This window comes from Papio anubis, chromosome 20 (genome assembly GCF_008728515.1).
Source record: "Papio anubis isolate 15944 chromosome 20, Panubis1.0, whole genome shotgun sequence".
In the NCBI taxonomy this organism is placed as follows: Eukaryota; Metazoa; Chordata; class Mammalia; order Primates; family Cercopithecidae; genus Papio; species Papio anubis.
In genome coordinates, this window is record NC_044995.1 from 1082275 (window position 1) to 1099964 (window position 17690).

The window sequence follows — 17690 nt, forward strand, 5'->3', positions numbered from 1 at the left end:
AGTGGCTCACGCCTGTAATCCCAGCACTTTGGGAGGCCGAGGCGGGCGGCTCACCTGAGGTCATGAGTTTGAGACCAGCCCGGCCAACATGGCGAAACCCCGCTCTACTAAAATACAAATATTAGCCGGGTATGGTGGCTCACGCCCGTAATCCCAGCTACTTGGGAGTCTGAGGGAGGAGAATCGCTTGAACCGGGGAGGTGGAGGTTGCAGTGGGCCGAGATCGTGCCACTGCACTTCAGCCTGGGCGACAGAGTGAGACTTAGGAAAAAAAAAAGCTGAAGACAGCGTGTTAAAAAATTCAGATTCGAAGATGGGCGCGGTGTCTCGTGCCTGTAATCCCAGCTACTCGGGAGGCGGAGGCGGGAGGATCGCTTGGTCCCAGGAGTTTGAGTCCGGTTCAAGTCCCGCCTTGGGCAGCATAGCAAGACTCTGTCTCTAAAAAAAAAAAAAAAAAGTTCAGATTCAAACATACCTCCTGCTGCCCCAGAAAACTGAGTAGTTGGTTTTTGAGACAGGTCTCACTCTTTGGGTTGTTGGTTTTGGAGACAGGGTCTCGCTCTGTCGCCCAGGCTGGAGTGCGGCAGCACAATCATAGCTCACCGCAGTATCACTTTGTAGTGCCAGAGAGGAAGGAAGTATTCCACACGTGTGCTCACACACAAAATTAGGGGGTATGCCAGGGTGCCAACTGAAAGAGCTCCCAATAGCCAAAGCTGGAACAATTTGAGCAGCAAAATAAAGTAGTATTGCATTATAATCCCAAATATAAAGTATCCATGAGCCTGTGGTCATAAAGATGAATAGAGAAAAATAAAGGGGGGAGAATAGACAAATAGTTTGTGCAGAAGAATTCCAAATAATCTGTGTAGATACTCTGCTGTCAAGAAGGTGAAGGATACCTCCCCATTCTGTAAGTATGGACTGTGCATAGTGACTTCCTTTCAAAGAGGAGGGTGCAGGAAAGGGGAGAAAAAGACTAAATTTACAGTGGAGAAACCGGACTTTGACATCCAGGTTGTTGGGTTAACCTCAACATTGATAAGTCATGTGATTAAAATGGCTCTTTACTTCTGGGATCTTTCAATCTAATCATGAAAAAAACACTAGACAAATTCCCATTGAACCACATCCTCCAAAACACTTGCCTAGTACTCCTCAAAACTGTTGGTGGGCACAGTGTGTCACCTGTAGTCCCAGTACTTTGGGAGGCCAAGGCAGGAGGATCACTTGAGGCCAGGAGTTCGAGACCAGCCTGTCCAACATGGCGAAACCCTGTCTCTACTGAAAATACAAAAAACTTAGCTGGGTGTGGTGGTGCATGCCTGTAATCACAGCTACTTGGGAGGCTGAGGCAGGAGGATCACTTGTACCCGGGAGGCGGAGGTTGCAGTGAGCCGAGATCACCTCATTGCACTCCAGCCTGGGCAACAAGAGGGAGACTCAGTCTCAAACAAGTAACACTGTCAAGTCATCAAAACAAGGAAAGTCTGAGAAACCGTCACAGCCCAGGATACATGGATGCTAAATGTAATGTCTTACCTTGGGTGGGATCCTGGGACAGAAGGGCATTAGGTTAAAAAAACCAAGGAAATCGGCCGGGCGCAGTGGCTCACGCCTGTAATCCCACTTTGAGAGGCTGAGGCGGGTGGATCACCTGAGGTCAGGAGTTCGTGAGCTGCCTGGCTTTCGAGAGCAGCCTGGCTAACATGGCAAAACCCCATCTCTACTAAAAATACAAACATTAGCCGGGCATGGTGGCGGGCACCTATAGTCCCAGCTACTCGGGAGGCTGAAGCAGAAGAATTGCTTGAACCCGGGAGGCGGAGGTTGTGGTGAGCCAAGATTGTGCCACTGTGCTACAGCCTGGGCAATAGAGTGAGACTCCATCTCAAAACAAACAAAAAACACTAAGGAAAGCTACATAAACTATGAAGTTTAGTTAATAATATTGTGCCATATTAGTTCATTCATGGTAATAAATGTACCATTCTAATATAAGATGTTAATCATAGGGGAAACGGGTATGTGGGATTTTTTTTTTGCTGTCATTGCAATTTTTCTACAAATCTAAAACTATCCTAAAAATCTTCTTTAAATAAAACAGGTTCGAAGGCCATACCCACAATGGTTCCAATTCTGAGTCTGTGGTGGGTCAGAGGAATCTGCATTTTTAAAAAACAGAACCCCATATAATTAAGATGCAGCCAGACCTGGTAGCTCATGCCTGTAATCCCAACACTCTGGGAGACCAAGGTGGGAGGACTGCTTGAGCCTAGGAGTTAAGGACCAACCTAGGCAACAAAGCAAGACCCTATCTCTACCAAATTAAAAAATTTTTAAATTACTCCTTGGGAGGTGGAGGTGGGAGTATTGTTTGACCCCAGGAGTTTGAGGCTGCAGTGGGCTATGATGGTGCCACTGCACTCCAACCTGGGCAACAGAGTGAGACCCTGTCTCCTCTCAAAAAAAAAAGTAAAATTAGGATGCAGATAATCCAGGGACCACAGTTTGAGAAACCGCTGTTATCTAGGGGGTTGGCTGAGCAGAGCAAGGCGTAAGTCTTCCCCCAACTCTCTTCATACATGAATAGACTTGCCTGGACCACCCACTTGTGGTTGCCACTGTGTCCTGACCACAGAGCAGGTGGGGGTGAGCCTGGATTACCACAAGCAGTTTTGGTTCCATGTCTGTCAAAGCAGCAGCGCTATGTAAAAGCTTCTGTTTAAGCTGTTCCCTTTCAGGGTAATTTGTCATGCAGCAACAGATAATATACCCCTCAGCCTTTTCAACCAGGGAGTATTTTTCCATTTCCAGAGTTCATTGGATTTATTTAGGATGGGATCCAAACAATATTAGCAATCACATGAGAGCTTGTTAACTAGTAGCTGTTCATTTCTTATGGTGCACCCTTCCAAATGCTTACTTTACATTTTATTTTTATTTATTTATTTTGACATGGAGTCTCGCTCTGTTGCCCAGGCTGGAGTGCAGTGGCACGATCTCTGCTCAGTGCAACCTCCACCTCTGGATTCAAGCAATTCTTGTGCCTTAGCCACCCAAGTAGCTGGGATTACAGGCATGCACCACCATGCCTGGCTAATTTTCGTATTTTATATTTTTAGTAGAGATGGGGTTTCACCATGTTGCCCATGCTGGTCTCAAGCTCCTGACCTCAAGTGATCCGCCCACCTCGGACTTCCAAAGTGTGGAATTACAGGCGTGAGCCACCACACCTGGCCATAATTTACATTTTATTTAACTGATAGGTTGCAGGGGTTGAGGAGGGGCAATTTTCATCCCATTTTACAGATTGAGAAAACTGAGGCTCCCACAGGGAAAGTGATTCGCCCTAGTTTACAAGGAGGTAAGAGGAGCCAGGATGGATGAGGTTCATCTGACGTCTGAACCCCTTCCCTTAACTGCAGTGTTCCAGCTGCTTCAAACTCAGCGTCCACCTCTGCTCCCCTTCCCTCCCAATCTTTAGGCCTTAGCTGATAGGTGGGCCCTCTGTGAAACCTCCTGACACTGCCGTCTACTTTCCCAGCCCCTCAGAACACAGCACACCCTACCATAGACATGATCACACCCCGATGCAATCAATCCTCTGCAGTCAATTCCCCATCTGAGCCAATGGCATCGACTACAGCTGCTCAGGCTCAAACCTGCCCTGCCAACTCGATCTGTCCTTTCCTTGACCACCTCCCACTGACGTGTGAGTCACTGACAACTCTGTTGCCCAGGCTGGAGTGCAGTGGCACAATCTTGGCCCACTACAACCTCCACCCCTCAAGTTCAAGTGATTCTCCTGCCTCAGCCTCCTGAGTAATTGGGACTACAGGTGTCCAACATCATGCCTGGCTAATTTTTTTGTATTTTTAGTAGAGATGGAGTTTCATCATGTTGGCCAGGCTGGTCTCAAACTCCTGACTTCAAGTGATCCACCTACCTTGGCCTCCCAAAGTGCTGGAATTACAGGTGTGAGCCACTGTGGAGTCTACCTTTCTTTTCTTTCTGACGGAATCTTGCTCTACCAGGCTGAAATGCAGTGACACAATCTCAGTTCACTGCAACCTCCGTCTCCCGGGTTCAAGCGATTTTCCTACCTCAGCCTCCCAAGTCACTGGGATTACAGTCACGTGGCACCACACCCAGCTAATTTTTGTATTTTTAGGAGAGACGGGGTTTCATCATGTTGGCTACTATGGTCTTGATCTCTTGACCTCATGATCCGCCTGCTTTGGCCTCCCAAAGTGCTGCGATTACTGGCAAGAGCCACTGCACCTGGCCATGGAGCTGCATCTTGAGTGGTCTAGCCTAACTGTGGTCATTTCCCTTCTCACTAACAGGGATCAGTTTAGAAGCGAACACAGGCTCAATGAGACATACGGGCATCTGCTGGGAGCTGTTAAAGTTTTTCTCACTCTTAAAAAGGGAGGCAGGGAGGGGGGTTGTTTTCTCTTCCCTGACTCCCCTGCCCCCTGCAGGTCTGGATTTTGGTTCAAGGTTATTCTCGCCTCTGCTGGAGCCCTGGTTCTGCCCCTGCCCCTGCCCCGGGTCCCTGATTCCAAGGCTGAACCCCCACAGGGACAACCAAACTCCATGATTGTTTAAATCAACACCAACTCTTATGTTACAGCCAAAAGCATTTCCAGTATCAAGACCCAAAATCACCTTGTTTGCTTATTATTACTGCTACCTTCCTGCTCCTACAAGGGAAGGTCCGTGAGGAAAGGGGCCTGTCTTACTTCACTATTCCTGGTGCACCGATTGGCAACGTCCAGTGCATTCTACAGCAGGTGCTTCGTGGATGTTTGCTGAATGAATGTCCAAATCAACATGCCTGTCTTCTCCCCAAGGCCCCCAGCCCCCAGGGCAGGCCACAGCTGACTCACCTCCTGGCCTTAGCACGTGGTGGGGTTCCTAAGCCTTTATTGGATCAATAGGCAGGGAAGTCAAAGACAGCGGCTCAAGAACCCAATTTAATCAGATTTATGAGTTGACACGTACAAAAAACACGGAACAATGCAGAATTCATCGCAAGACTAGGGACTGAATCTGGAAGGCAGAGTCCCCGCCCTGGGGAGGGGCCCAGCATGCTGGAGATCTCAAGGTTTTTTCCCACTGATTCTCTACGTCTTGGCCTTATCTAACACATGAAACCAAACCCCACAACTGAGGCTAAGATTTAAGAGCTACCCAGAGCTAACTTTTCCCCTCCCCAAGCCTCCCTGCTCTAGAAGTGGAAGGGAAAGAAGGGGAGAGACTATGAACCTAAGGAGAGTAGAGCCTCCAGCGCCACTGGACAGGGACTGCATAGCTGTCCAACAACTGAGCTCCTCCTGCCTATCTGTGGCCAAATGCCCGCCACGTTTGCAGGCTGGTTGGCCAACGGGGGATGGGGAGGGTGGGGGGAGGCAGAAGGGTACCCCAAACACCCTGGAGAGGCCAAAGGGAGGAGGGGCAGCACCAGAGGCCCCATTTGGACTTCCTGCCATGGGAATCACCACTGCAGGGGGCCGATGTCAGCTCCCAGCTCCTCTTCCTTCAGCTGGAAGGGCTTCACCGGCCACTTCACCCTGACGATGGGCTCCACGTGGTCCTGAAGGCGGTGCCGCTTCATGTGGGCATTTCGACTCTTGATCTTGTCAAACACCCTGAGGAGTCACCAGAGGACATGGGGTCAGAGCAAGGAGGAAGGGATCATGGCGGGCTGAGGCTGGGAGCCCTGGGGGCATCTCCAGGAGAAAGCTGGGTACCTTTCACACTCTCTGCATGGAAAAATGCCCTGGCTCTCCACACTTCCCGACGGCTCGGGGGTCCGCTTGGGGCCTGCATTTGGGCTGGAGCTGAGGATGGACTCCCTCCTATAACTCTTGGTTTTTATCTTTAACTCAGGAATTGGATGGTGGCTGGGTCTCTCCCGAGGGCTGCATGGGACCTGCAGAGGGAGCAAAAGTGACATAAGGGTGCTGACCTGTCCTGCTGTAAGAGAGGCACAGAGCTGAGGGCACACGTGTCTCCTGCAGGGAAACCCTTCCATCAGGAGCATCCCCGCCCTCTGACCCCACCCTCCAACTCCACAGGCAGCAGGCACTGGGAGGAGAGACGAGCTCCCGACACTGCCCCGGTTCCTCTACCTTTTCCTCTGTCCTTTCCACCTCCTCCGGCTCTCTCTTGACCCTCTTTTCTAGCCCTGGGGCTCGGCCACAGTCAAACTTGATCATTTTTTTCCAGATGTAATAATACTCAACGCACTGAGCTACCGTCTTTGTCTGGATCTAGTGAAAGAAAACAAGCAGGCTGTGGCCGTGCCACGCGGGCCCTGGGAGTGTGACCTTGCCACTGGGCCGGCTGCCTCCTTTGGAAAGCCCTTTGGAAGGATCTCTTCCTTTGGCTTGGCGTCACCACTCACCACAAAGGCACAGGACCACAAAATCCTTCCTGGGGATGAGGCCGTTCAAAGTGCAGCCACACAGTAGCCACCAGTACTTAAGCCTGCACATTCTGAGCAGTCATTCCAGCCCAGGTATTCTTTCCTGAGGAAGATGCGCACAAAGGTCCCTCCAGGGACACTAACTGTGACATCATGCTAATAAATCGGAATGCCCTCTACAGGCAGAATACCACACAGACATTACAACAGCTAGGCAGAGCCTCTAAAGTCTTGGCAGGAAGTGGCCCACTCTAGAAGAAGGGGAGGTTTTGAGTGCACAGCACGAACCTACGAGATCATTTTCCCGTTCCTCCACTAAGAAAGGATCCCACTAAAAATAACTTCTGTTAAAAACAAAAGGGAAGCTGGGTTTGGTGGCTCACGCCTGTAATCCCAGCACTTTGAGAGGCTGAGGCAGGAGGACTACTTGAGGTCAGGAGTTTGAGACCAGCCTGGGCAACATAGCAAGACCCTATCTCTACAAAATATTTTAAAAATTAGCCAGTCATAGTGGTGCATGCCTGTGGTCCCAGCTACTTAAGACGCTGAGGCGAGATGACCGATTGAGCCCAGGAGTTCAAGGTTAGAGTGAGCTTTTTTTTTTTTTGAGACAGAATCTCACCCTGTCGTCCAGGCTGGAGTACAATGCCATGATCTTGGCTCACTGCAACCTCCACCTCCCGGGTCCAAGTGATTCTCCCACCTTAGCCTCCTGAGTAGCTGGGATTACAGGTACCTGCCATCATGCCCAGCTAATTTTTGTATTTTTGTAGAGACGGGGTTTCACCATGTTGGCCAGGATGGTCTTGAACTCCTGATCTCAGGTGATCTGCCTGCCTCGACCTCCCAAAGTGCTGGGATTACAGGCCTGAACCACTGCGCCCGGTCACCAGTGAGCTATGATGTGTCATGGCACTCCAGAGCGAGTATCTCTTTTTTGAGACTCCAGAGTGCAATGGCACGGACTCGGCTCACTGCAACCTCCACCTCCTGGGTTCAAGCGATTCTTCTGCCTCAGCCCCCCGAGTAGCTGGGACTACAGGTGTGCACCACCACACCCAGCTATTTTTTGTGTTTTTAGTAGAGACGGGGTTTCACCTTATTGGCCAGGCTAGTCTCGAACTCCTGACCTCGTGATCTGCCTGCCTCAGCCTCCCAAAGTGCTGGGATTACAGGCATGAGCCACCGCGCCCGGCGAGCGTCTCTTTAAAAAAAAAAAAAGAAAGAAAAAAAAGGAGAAGTTTAATTGCTCTAGGAAGAAAATTTTTCAGGAAATAAAACTGGCTATTGAGCTCACTCCAGAAAAGACATTCTCCACCCAAATGTTTTTCAACTTTTTAAGTATTCACAAACGAGGAGTCAAAACAGCACAAACTCTGCCTAAGAAACATCACTAAGTTTAAAAAAAAGTTGGACTTCTGCTTCTGAACAAGATGGAGCAACAGAACCAGATTTACCCTCTTGTCCAAAACAATGAAAACAGAGTCAAAATATAAACAATGTTTGGCAAGACACCAGGCATCATTCAACAAAGGGCAGTGAACCCTGACAGGAAGTAAGCTGCCACTGCTCTGGCTTATCACCTTGTGTTTCCAGGCCACCACCCAGGCAGGGGCAATTTAGACAGAACCCAGCAGGACTTAGGGAGCTGAGGTGGAGCACAGTGCCCCCGGAGACCAGGACGGTAGAGCCCACAAGACAGAGGATGGGAGAGGAAAGAGCTGCACACAGAACACTCCAGAGATGGGGAGCAAATTTCCCCCAAGGACTCAGCCAAAGACTGCCCAGCACATGCATGGGAACAGACCAGTCAAAGCTGGGTAAAGAGCTATCCAAAACAATGAAAGGGAAAAGTGCCTGCTGCTCCTACAGCGCCAGGAAGAGTGCCCGTTCCCACAGCCAGAGTGGGAAACTTCATGATTCAGGGGGCACTGGGTAGGGCAGTGACACAGTCTTGCCTCAGTAAGGAGAAATAATCAGCCTTAGAGAAGAGCTATGCTGGTCCCATCTAAAAAATCTAAAACTGAATCTAAAAGTAGCTGTGTCCCAGAACAAAACTCAAGAATATTTATAAGGCTGCAAAAATATCCAGCATCCAACAGCTAACATTCACAATGCCTGTGATCTGGTGAAAATCACCATGCATGCTAAGAAGCAGGATAACATGGCACATCAGGAGGAGAAAACCCAATCTGTCAAAGTCAACCCACCACAGACACAGATGTTAGAATGAGCAGGGAAGGACATGAAAGGTTACCATAACTATTTAATATATGTTCAAAGAGTTATGCCAGAGGACAGGCGCGGTGGCTCTCACTCGTAATCCCACCACTTTGGGATGCCGAGGCAGGAGGATCACCAGAGGTCAGGAGTTTGAGACCACCCTGACCAACATCGGGAAACTCCATCTCTACTAAAAATACAAGAAATTTAGCCGGGTGTGGTGGTGTGCACCTGTAATCCCAGCTATACTCAGGAGGCTGAGGCAGAAGAATCGCTTGAACCCAGGAGGTGGAGGTTGCAGTGGGCTGAGATCATACCACTACACTCCAGACTGGGTGACAGAGCAAGACTCCGTCTCAAAAAAAAAAAAAAAGAAAAATGTTATACCAGAGCTAGGTGTGATGACACACCCCTGTAGTCCCACCTACTCAAAGCTGGAGGATCACTTGAGCCCAGGAGGTCAAAGGGTACAGTGAACTATGATCACACCCCTGTACTCCAGCTTGGGCGACAGAGTGAGATCCTAGATCTTAAAAGAAATAAGAACAAATAAAAACTTGAAAACACTGCTAAGAGAAATTAAAGATGACGCATAGAGACACAGCCCCTGTTCATGGGTCAGAAACTGAGTGTTATTAAAATGTCAACTCTCCTTGGCCAGGTGCGGTGGCTCACGCTTGTAATCCCAGCACTTTGGGAGGCTGAGGTAGGTGGATCACCTGAGGTCAGGAGTTCAAAAGATCAGCCTAGCCAACATGGTGAAACTTGTCTCTACTAAAAATTAAAAAATTAGCCAGGCATGGTGGTGGGCGCCTGTAATCCCAGCTACTTGGGAGGCTGAGGTACGAGAATCGCTTGAACTTGGGAGGTGAGGTTGCAGGAGTGAAGATCGCGGCCACTGTACTCCAGCCTGGGCAACAAGAGGAAACTCCATTCTCCAAAAAAAATGTCAACTCCCTCAATTGGCCTATAGAGTCAATGCTGTACCAATCAAAATCGTAGCAGGTTTTTTTTTTTTTTTTTGGTAAAAATGTATAAGTTACTTAGAAAGTTCATATGGTAATACATGATTTCAAGACTTATAAAGCTACAGTAGTAAAAACAGTATGGTACTACTTTTTGTCTTTTCAACAAAAGGTACAAAAGAATATCCACATGCAAAAAATGAACTTTAACTCATATTTTACACCATATACAAAAATTAACATGAAATGAATTGTAAACCTAAGTGTAAAACCTAAAACTATAAACCTTCTAGAGAAGGCCGGGCGTGGTGGCTCACACCTGTAATCCCAGCACTTTGGGAGGCCGAGGTGGGCAGATCACAAGGTCAGGAGATCAAGACCATCTTGGCTAACATGGTGAAACCCCGTCTCTACCAAAAATACAAAAAATTAGCCGGGCATGGTGGTGGCGGGCACCTGTAGTCCCAGCTACTCGGGAGGCTGAGGCAGGAGGATGGCATGAACCTGGGAGGTGGAGCTTGCAGTGAGCCGAGATCTTGCCACTGCACTCTAGCCTGGGCGACAGAGCGAGACTCTGTCTCTCACACACACACACACAAAACTTCTAGAGAAAACAAGGGGAAAATCTTTGTGGTTGGGTTAGGCAAAGAATTCTTAGATACAACACCAAAAGCATAGTCCATAAAAGAAAAATTAATAAATGACTTCATCAAAATGACAAAATTTTTCTTTAAAAGACATTGTTAAGAGATTAAAAAGCTACAGATTGGGAGAAAACATTCCCAAAGCATGAATCTGGATAAATGACATGTATCCTGAACCGATAAAGAACTGCTACAACTTAATAATAAAAACACAGATGGCTGGGTGCGGTGGCTCACGCCTGTAATCCCAGCACTTTGGGAGGCTGATGTGGGTAGATCACCTGAGGTCAGGAGTTCAAGACCAGCCTGGCCAACACAGCAAAACCCCGTCCTTACTAAAAATACAAAAATTAGCCAGGCGTGGTAGTGGGCACCTGTGATCCCAGCTACTCAGGAGGCTGAAGCAAGAGCATCGCTTGAACCTGGGAGGCAGAGGTTGCAGTGAGCGTGGATTGTGCCACTGCACTCCAGCCTGGGTGACAGAGTAAGTACTCCATCTCAAAAACAAAAACAAAAAACAAAACAAAACACAGACATCCCAATAAAAACATATGCAAGAGATATGAACAGACACCTCACCAAAGAAGGCATACAGACAGTAAACAGGCCCATGAAAAGATGCTCAGCATTGTCAGTCATGAAGGAAACACCATGCGATGCCACCACACTGTCATGAGAATGGCTGGAATTAAAAGGACTGGCCCTACCCAGGGCTAGCGAGGTTGTGGAGCAACTAGACATCTCATTTCCTGCCGGTAGAAATGTGAAATGATACAACTACTTCGGAAAATTGTTTGGCGGTTTATTAAAAAGTTAAGCGTACACCTACTAAGTCATTCCATTCCTGGTATTTACTCCTCTAGAAAACAAAGTACATGTCGGCCGGGCACGGTGGCTCAAGCCTGTAATCCCAGCACTTTGGGAGGCCGAGACGGGCGGATCACGAGGCCAGGAGATCGAGACCATCCTGGCTAACACGGTGAAACCCCGTCTCTACTGAAAAATACAAAAAACTAGCCGGGCGAGGTGGCGGGCGCCTGTAGTCCCAGCTACTCGGGAGGCTGAGGCAGGAGAATGGCGTGAACCTAGGAGGCGGAGCTTGCAGTGAGCTGAGATGGCGCCACTGCACTCCAGCCTGGGTGACAGAGCGGACTCCGTCTCAAAAAAAAAAAAAAAAAAAAAAAAAAAGAAAACAAAGTACATGTCAATACCAAGACTTGTACCTGAATGTTCATAACAAATTTATTTATAGTCACCCCAAACTGGAAGCCACTCAAATGTCCACCAACAGGCAAATGATTACACAAACCGTGGTACGTCCATCCAGCGGAATACTATTCAGCAGTGAAAAGGGGAGATCTATCAATACATGGAACATGGATGAACTCAAAATCATGATGCTGAGTGCAAGAAGCTGGACCAAGCAGAGTTCATACTGTGTGACTACTCCATTTATAGCAAACTCTAGGAAATGAAAACGAACTTACAGTGCCCTGGCAGATCAGTGCTGACTGAGGACAGGGGGTGCAATGGGGAGTGATTACTATGGGGCAGGAGGAGATTCAGGGCTGAGGGACACGCTCTTTATGTTGACTGTGGTGATGGTTTCCCAGGTGTAGTATCTATGTCAAAACTTAGCAAATCTTATTATACTTCAATTATGTGCAATTTTGTGTACATCCAAGTTTTTTGGGTTTTTTTTTTTTTGAACAGAAAATAAGCAGCAGGACATTATATGTAGTGAGATCTTATCCTTTGGGTTTTTTTGGGGGGACAGTCTCATTTTGTCACCCAGGCTGGAGTGCAGTGGCGCAATCTTGCCTCATTGCAGCCTTCACCTCCCAGGCTCAAGCAATCCTCCCACCTCAGCCTCCCGAGTAGCTGGGACTACAGGCACGCAGCACCAAGCTAAGCTAGTATTTAACTTTTTTGTAGAGATAAGGTCTCACTATATTGCCCAGGCTGATCTTGAACTCCTAGGCTCAAGCAGTCCTCCCACCTTGACCTCCCAAAGTGCTAGGATTACAGGCATGAGCCACTGCACCTGACCTCATCCTTTTTTTCTTTTTTTGACATGGAGTTTCACTGTTGTTGCCCAGGCTGGAGTGCAATAGTGGGATCTTGGCTCACCGCAACCTCCGCCTCCCAGGTTCAAGCAGTTCTCCTGCTTCAGCCTCCCGAGTAGCTGGAATTACAGGCATGTACCACCACGCCCGGCTAATTTTGTATTTTTAGTAGAGACGGGGTTTCTCCATGTTGGTCAGGCTGGTCTGGAACTCCCAACCTCAGGTGATCCACCTACCTCGACCTCCCAAAGTGCTGGGATTACAGGTGTAAACCACCACACCTGGCCTTTTTTTTTTTTTTTTTTTTTGAGACAGAGTCTTACTCTGTCACCCAGGCTGGAGTGCAGTGGCACAATCCCCACTCACTGCAACCTCTGCCTCACGGGTTCAAATGATTCTCATGCCTCAGCCTGCCATCTAGTTGGGATTACTCACCACCATGCCTGGCTAATTTTTGTATTTTGAGTAGACGGGGTTTCACCACGTTGGCCAGGCTGGTCTGGAACTCCTGACCTCAAGTGATCCTCCCGCCCTGGCCTCCCAAAGTGCTGGGATTACAGGCATAAGCCACCATGGATGGCCCTTATCTTTTTAAAAGTATATGCATACCTGTATATATAAAATTTGTACAGACAGAAACGCCTGTTGCTTGGTGGAATACGTAACAGAGGTCACCAGTCAGAAGCAGGACTGCGAGGAGGGGCATGGAAGACTGTTGTGTGCAGGTGATGCAGGTCTCTACCATTTGGAGCTGTTCATGAGGATGGCTTTTTGACACTGTAAACTGTCTACACTAAGAGTGCTGCCACAGGCAGGTGAGGGTGGGGCCCTCCGACCCCGACCAGCCCTGCAGCTCGAGCTTGTCTCAGCTGTGTGAGGCAAGGCCTTGGACACCAGCCCACATTCACTTTACCGTCTTGTGTATCAAGTAGAAGTCCTTCTTGTGGGCATAGAACGCCTTCTTAAAAAGCCTCTTCTCTATAGGGGTCCAGACGTCTGAACCTATCAAAGAACACAGCCAACAGGGGGAAGGCCATTTGTCCTGGGACCACAGCCATGGCTGAAATGCAGACCACCTTCCCTTTTATAGCTGCCATTACTGAGCACCAATTATGTGCCAAACTCATAAAATAAACTCCGAGTCTCCAGAAGGGAGGGACCACTACTAGCCCCACTTAACAGATGTGGCAACTGAGGCTTCAGTCGCTTCCTAAGGGCAGGTGGGGGCCCTGGCAGCCTGTCTCCAGGGCTGATGGATTCAACCACTGAACCTAAGCCCATCTCCCCTCCCGCTGGCCAGGATCATTCCCTTTGTGGCTGGGCAGAGTCTGTAAGGAAACCACTGGGAAAGGGTGAAGCAGGATCCCACTAGCAGAGTGTGGGGCCCACTGAGTCATCCTGATAAGGAGAGGCCCTCCTGAAAGGCAGGCAAAGGCCCCGAAGAGAACTCCAGGAGGCAGAGGCAGAGCTTGCAACAGAACTGGCCGATTCATAGGGGTCTCAGCTGGGCCAAACCAGCCCGGCAGCCTTTCCCCGTCACCTGTGTAGCGATAGTCAGCGAGCAGGTGTGTCGGTGGCTTGTGGGGCCCTCGGAGCAGGAGAGTCTCCAGGGCGACCTGGAACAAGAGGAACGGCAGGCTGCCCAGGACCAGGTGGGGGAAGAGGACCACCGGCATCCTCCCATTCATCTGAAAAACACTTGTGGCTGTCCCAAAAGTCACTGCCTGTCCCAGGGTTATTCAAAGTAGCCCTGGATGGGCCACCAGCCTGTAACTGTCTGTGGGCACATCAACTATGACACCAGGCACACCACCGAATGCAGCTGAAGTTATTTTTTCACAGCAGGCCTATCTTGATGAAGGAGACTGTGTGTAGATTTATTCTGGCACAAGCTCCTTAGGGAATGGCACTTTGAGGAATATGACCCTTGTCTAGGTCCCCATTTTTATTTTCTTCATAGCACTAGTCAATAGCTAACAATTGAAAACATTTTATTTTATTTTATTATTTTATTTTTTTTATTTTTTTTTTTTGAGACGGAGTCTTGCTCTGTCGCCCAGGCTGGAGTGCAGTGGCCGGATCTCAGCTCACTGCAAGCTCCGCCTCCTGGGTTCACGCCATTCTCCTGCCTCAGCCTCCCGAGTAGCTGGGACTACAGGCGCCTGCCACCTCGCCCGGCTAGTTTTTTGTATTTTTTTAGTAGAGACGGGGTTTTACCGTGTTAGCCAGGATGGTCTCGATCTCCCGACCTCGTGATCCGCCCGTCTCGGCCTCCCAAAGTGCTGGGATTACAGGCTTGAGCCACCGCGCCCGGCCAACATTTTATTTTATTTTTAAAGACGAGGTCTCACTATGTTGTCCAGGCTGAGCTCCAATTCCTGGGCTCCTTCAGTCTCTGCCTCCCAAGTAGCCAGGAATACAGGTGGGTACCACTGTACCCAGCTGGCTAACAATTTTCCTTTTTTTGGGACAGAGTCTTGCTCTGTCACCCAGGCTGGAGTGCAGTGGCATGATCTTGGCTTACTGTAGCCTCCACCTCCCAGTTCAAGCGATTCTCCTGCCTCCGCCTCCCAAGTAGCTGGGACTACAGGCATCTGCCATCACTCCCTGCTAATTTTTTTTTTTCTGTATTTTTAGTAGGGACAGGATTTTACCATGTTAGCCAGGCTGGTCTCGAACTCACGACCTCAGGTGATCCACCTGCCTTAGCCTCCCAAAGTGCTGGGATTACAGGTGTAAGCCATGTGCCCAGCCTAGCTAACAATTTTTAAAAATAAATTTCCTTTTGACTTTCCTAAAATGTAAGCCCCCTGGGGCAGGGATTTTATGTCGATCACTAGTGTAAGCCATCATTGCAGGGTTTGCATAATTTGTGAGGCCCATTGCAAAATGAAGATGCAGGGCTCCTTGTTTAAAAAGCATTAAGAATTTCTGTTTGTTTTTTTTTCTTTTTTGAGACGGAGTCTCACTTTGTTGCCCAGGCTGGAGTGCAGTGGTGCAATCTTGGCTCACTGCAACCTCCACCTCCCAGGTTCAAGCAATTCTTCTGCCTCAGCTTCCCAAATAGCTGGGATTACAGGCGCCCACCACCGTGCCTGGCTAATTTTTGTATTTTTAGTAGAGATGGGGTTTTATCATGTTGTCCAGGCTGGTCTTGAACTCCTGAGCTCAGGTGATCCACCCATCTCGGCCTCCCAAAGTGCTGGGATTACAGGCGTGAGCCACCGCGCCTGGCCAAGAATTTCAACACAGACACAGCAGAGCATTAAACCAAGCATGGAGTCCCTCAGCTGTCCCTGGCCCCAGTGCCTACAGTACAGGCAACCAGCAGGTACCCAATAAATAGGTACTGCCACTATGCTGAGGACCTGCTATATGCCAGACACTGCCTCTCAGCTTGGTGAAAAGCAAGACCACGGCATGACTCTTAGATCCTGAACACAGGCAATATGGCTCTTCCTCTCCCACTCCTCACAGTAAGACTTTTAATTTACTTTCTAACACCCAGAATTGTGAGGCGGACGGTCCTTGGAGTAGGTAGAGGCATTTATGTTGCATCAGAGGTTTGTATATATGAGTTTTCAATTGAAAGCTAAAACTCAAGGAATGAAGTAGATGAATGCAGGGCCTGAGCTGGGTCTTTGGGGCTTTCTTTCTCCAGTGCCCCCTGAGATCTCAGAGGAAACACTGTGCTTGGTTGTTGCCCCAGACAATTAGCTACGAATTGGGCCCATGTCTTAGCATTCCCCTACAGTCCATGTACAAGGACCACTGCAATCTCAAAGCCGCTGTGGAGAAGGATGGGCGGCCTTCTTCCAACTTCCATCCGCTCTGAACCCCAAAGCAGACACATGTCACATGCACCTAGAACCCTGGGTCCCAGGAAAGCAGGGAGGGTCCCCTTGCTGTGCCTCACCTGAACGTTGCCCTGAGCCTCGTGCAGGCAGTGCAGAGCGAGCTCCAGGTTGGTGCCCCCTCCTGGCATCACGCTGGAGCACGCCACGTTGCAGAGCTCAGTCACTGTTTCCAAGAAGGACATGAGGAAGAGGAGGCACACAGGAGTCATCAGCTGCTAGGGAGGAACCCTTCCCGAGAGACAGCAGAGAGGGGCGCCTTCCCCTTCTCTCTCCTGCATCTCAGGGAGGGACAAGGAGGAAGAGGAGAACCCTGTCCCCAGCACCCGCTCTGGATGGCCTGACCAGCCACCATATGACAAAAGAGGTAGGGGAGGGAGAATGCAGCAGGGAAGAAGCAACACTGGCCAAGGGCCAGCTCCCTCCCACGCCCAGGGCACACTGCTTCTTGGATCCAGTGGTCAGGAGTTCTAGACCCAGGAGGAAGAACACCCTGGAAATGGAGGGGAAAGAAGGGCCCTTAGGAATTTAGCCCCAAAGCCTCAGCCACCTCTATCCTGTGTCTCTGGGTTGATCATCATATCTCCCCATGGCTTCCAGACCAGAGAAGCTACATGCTCGTCAATTCCAGCCAGGGATCTTTCCTGAAGTTCTGGGATCTCTGCCTGAAACCGGCTTCCTATATTGATATGTCTGAAACGAGGCCACACACACAGGTAAGGGAGACGTACAAACATGACTGAGATAGGAAGTGAAATGGAGACACTGTGTTTCCTGCTCTTGGGCTACAGCCTGCTCTGTGGAAACCCTCTGCTGTCTCAGGTGCATCAGGTACATGCTGTCCCCGACAGACGCACACAGGCATTTCAGAAACTTCTGCAGGGACACTTCTTCCCTTCCTCTGTTTTCCTTCATTGTCACATTTCTCTCTCAGGGTCAAGGCAGTGGAGGTACAAGCTGACACCCGGCATGTGTCTACGTCCACACCACAGCCATCCAGCCACATCCCTCAGGCACACTGGAGTCCCGCTCTGTGCCGTCACCAATTCTACCTGGAACCCCAAGGGTTCCAGGTATATATATATATATAAACAATTTCTAGAAGGAATAATTTTGGGGGATCTTCCTACATATACTTGGAAAAATCGACCGCTTCATGCCTAGGGAGCCTATGTGAGTAAACCTGAACCCCCCGCCATGGGAAGAAGGAACGCTTGGGAAAAGTGACACTAGAACTCAAGGTGGGGTAAAAGCAGCTTCACTGGGAAGGACCCAACTTACGGCTCAATGCTGATCTTGGTGTCATCCTTCACCACACAGATGCCAAAAGACCCATCCACTTGATCTAGAAAACACAGAGTGAAAAGGCTCAAAAAGACAGACAGCAGGTAACCCACAGGGTCCTCTGCCTGCCTGTGTGGATGCAGCTGAAAGCAGGCTCTTGAAGATCTCGTGGGTTGGCCGGGTGCGGTGGCTCACGCCCGTAATCCCAGCACTTTGGG

General features: G+C 49.4%; 1 protein-coding gene across 10 annotated transcripts in view; it reads right to left on the bottom strand.

Annotated features, from left to right (window-relative positions):
- Positions 1 to 4964: 4964 nt before the first annotated feature.
- The window catches only part of ZNF541 (zinc finger protein 541), a 55237-nt gene continuing 42511 nt past the window's right edge, over positions 4965 to 17690 (bottom strand). For 8 of the 10 annotated variants that reach the window (XM_017952565.3, XM_031659110.1, XM_017952564.3 and 5 more), the window contains 8 exons: positions 17470 to 17533; positions 16739 to 16881; positions 16251 to 16354; positions 13875 to 13950; positions 13248 to 13336; positions 6141 to 6281; positions 5760 to 5941; positions 4965 to 5657 (listed from right to left, as the gene is read on the bottom strand). In XM_017952565.3, the coding sequence (XP_017808054.3) occupies positions 5504 to 5657; positions 5760 to 5941; positions 6141 to 6281; positions 13248 to 13336; positions 13875 to 13950; positions 16251 to 16354; positions 16739 to 16881; positions 17470 to 17533 (953 nt within the window). In that variant the 3' untranslated portion in view covers positions 4965 to 5503. The remainder of the gene's footprint in view (positions 5658 to 5759; positions 5942 to 6140; positions 6282 to 13247; positions 13337 to 13874; positions 13951 to 16250; positions 16355 to 16738; positions 16882 to 17469; positions 17534 to 17690) is intronic. The other 2 variants (XM_009194842.4, XM_021931246.2) reach the window with 2 other exon arrangements.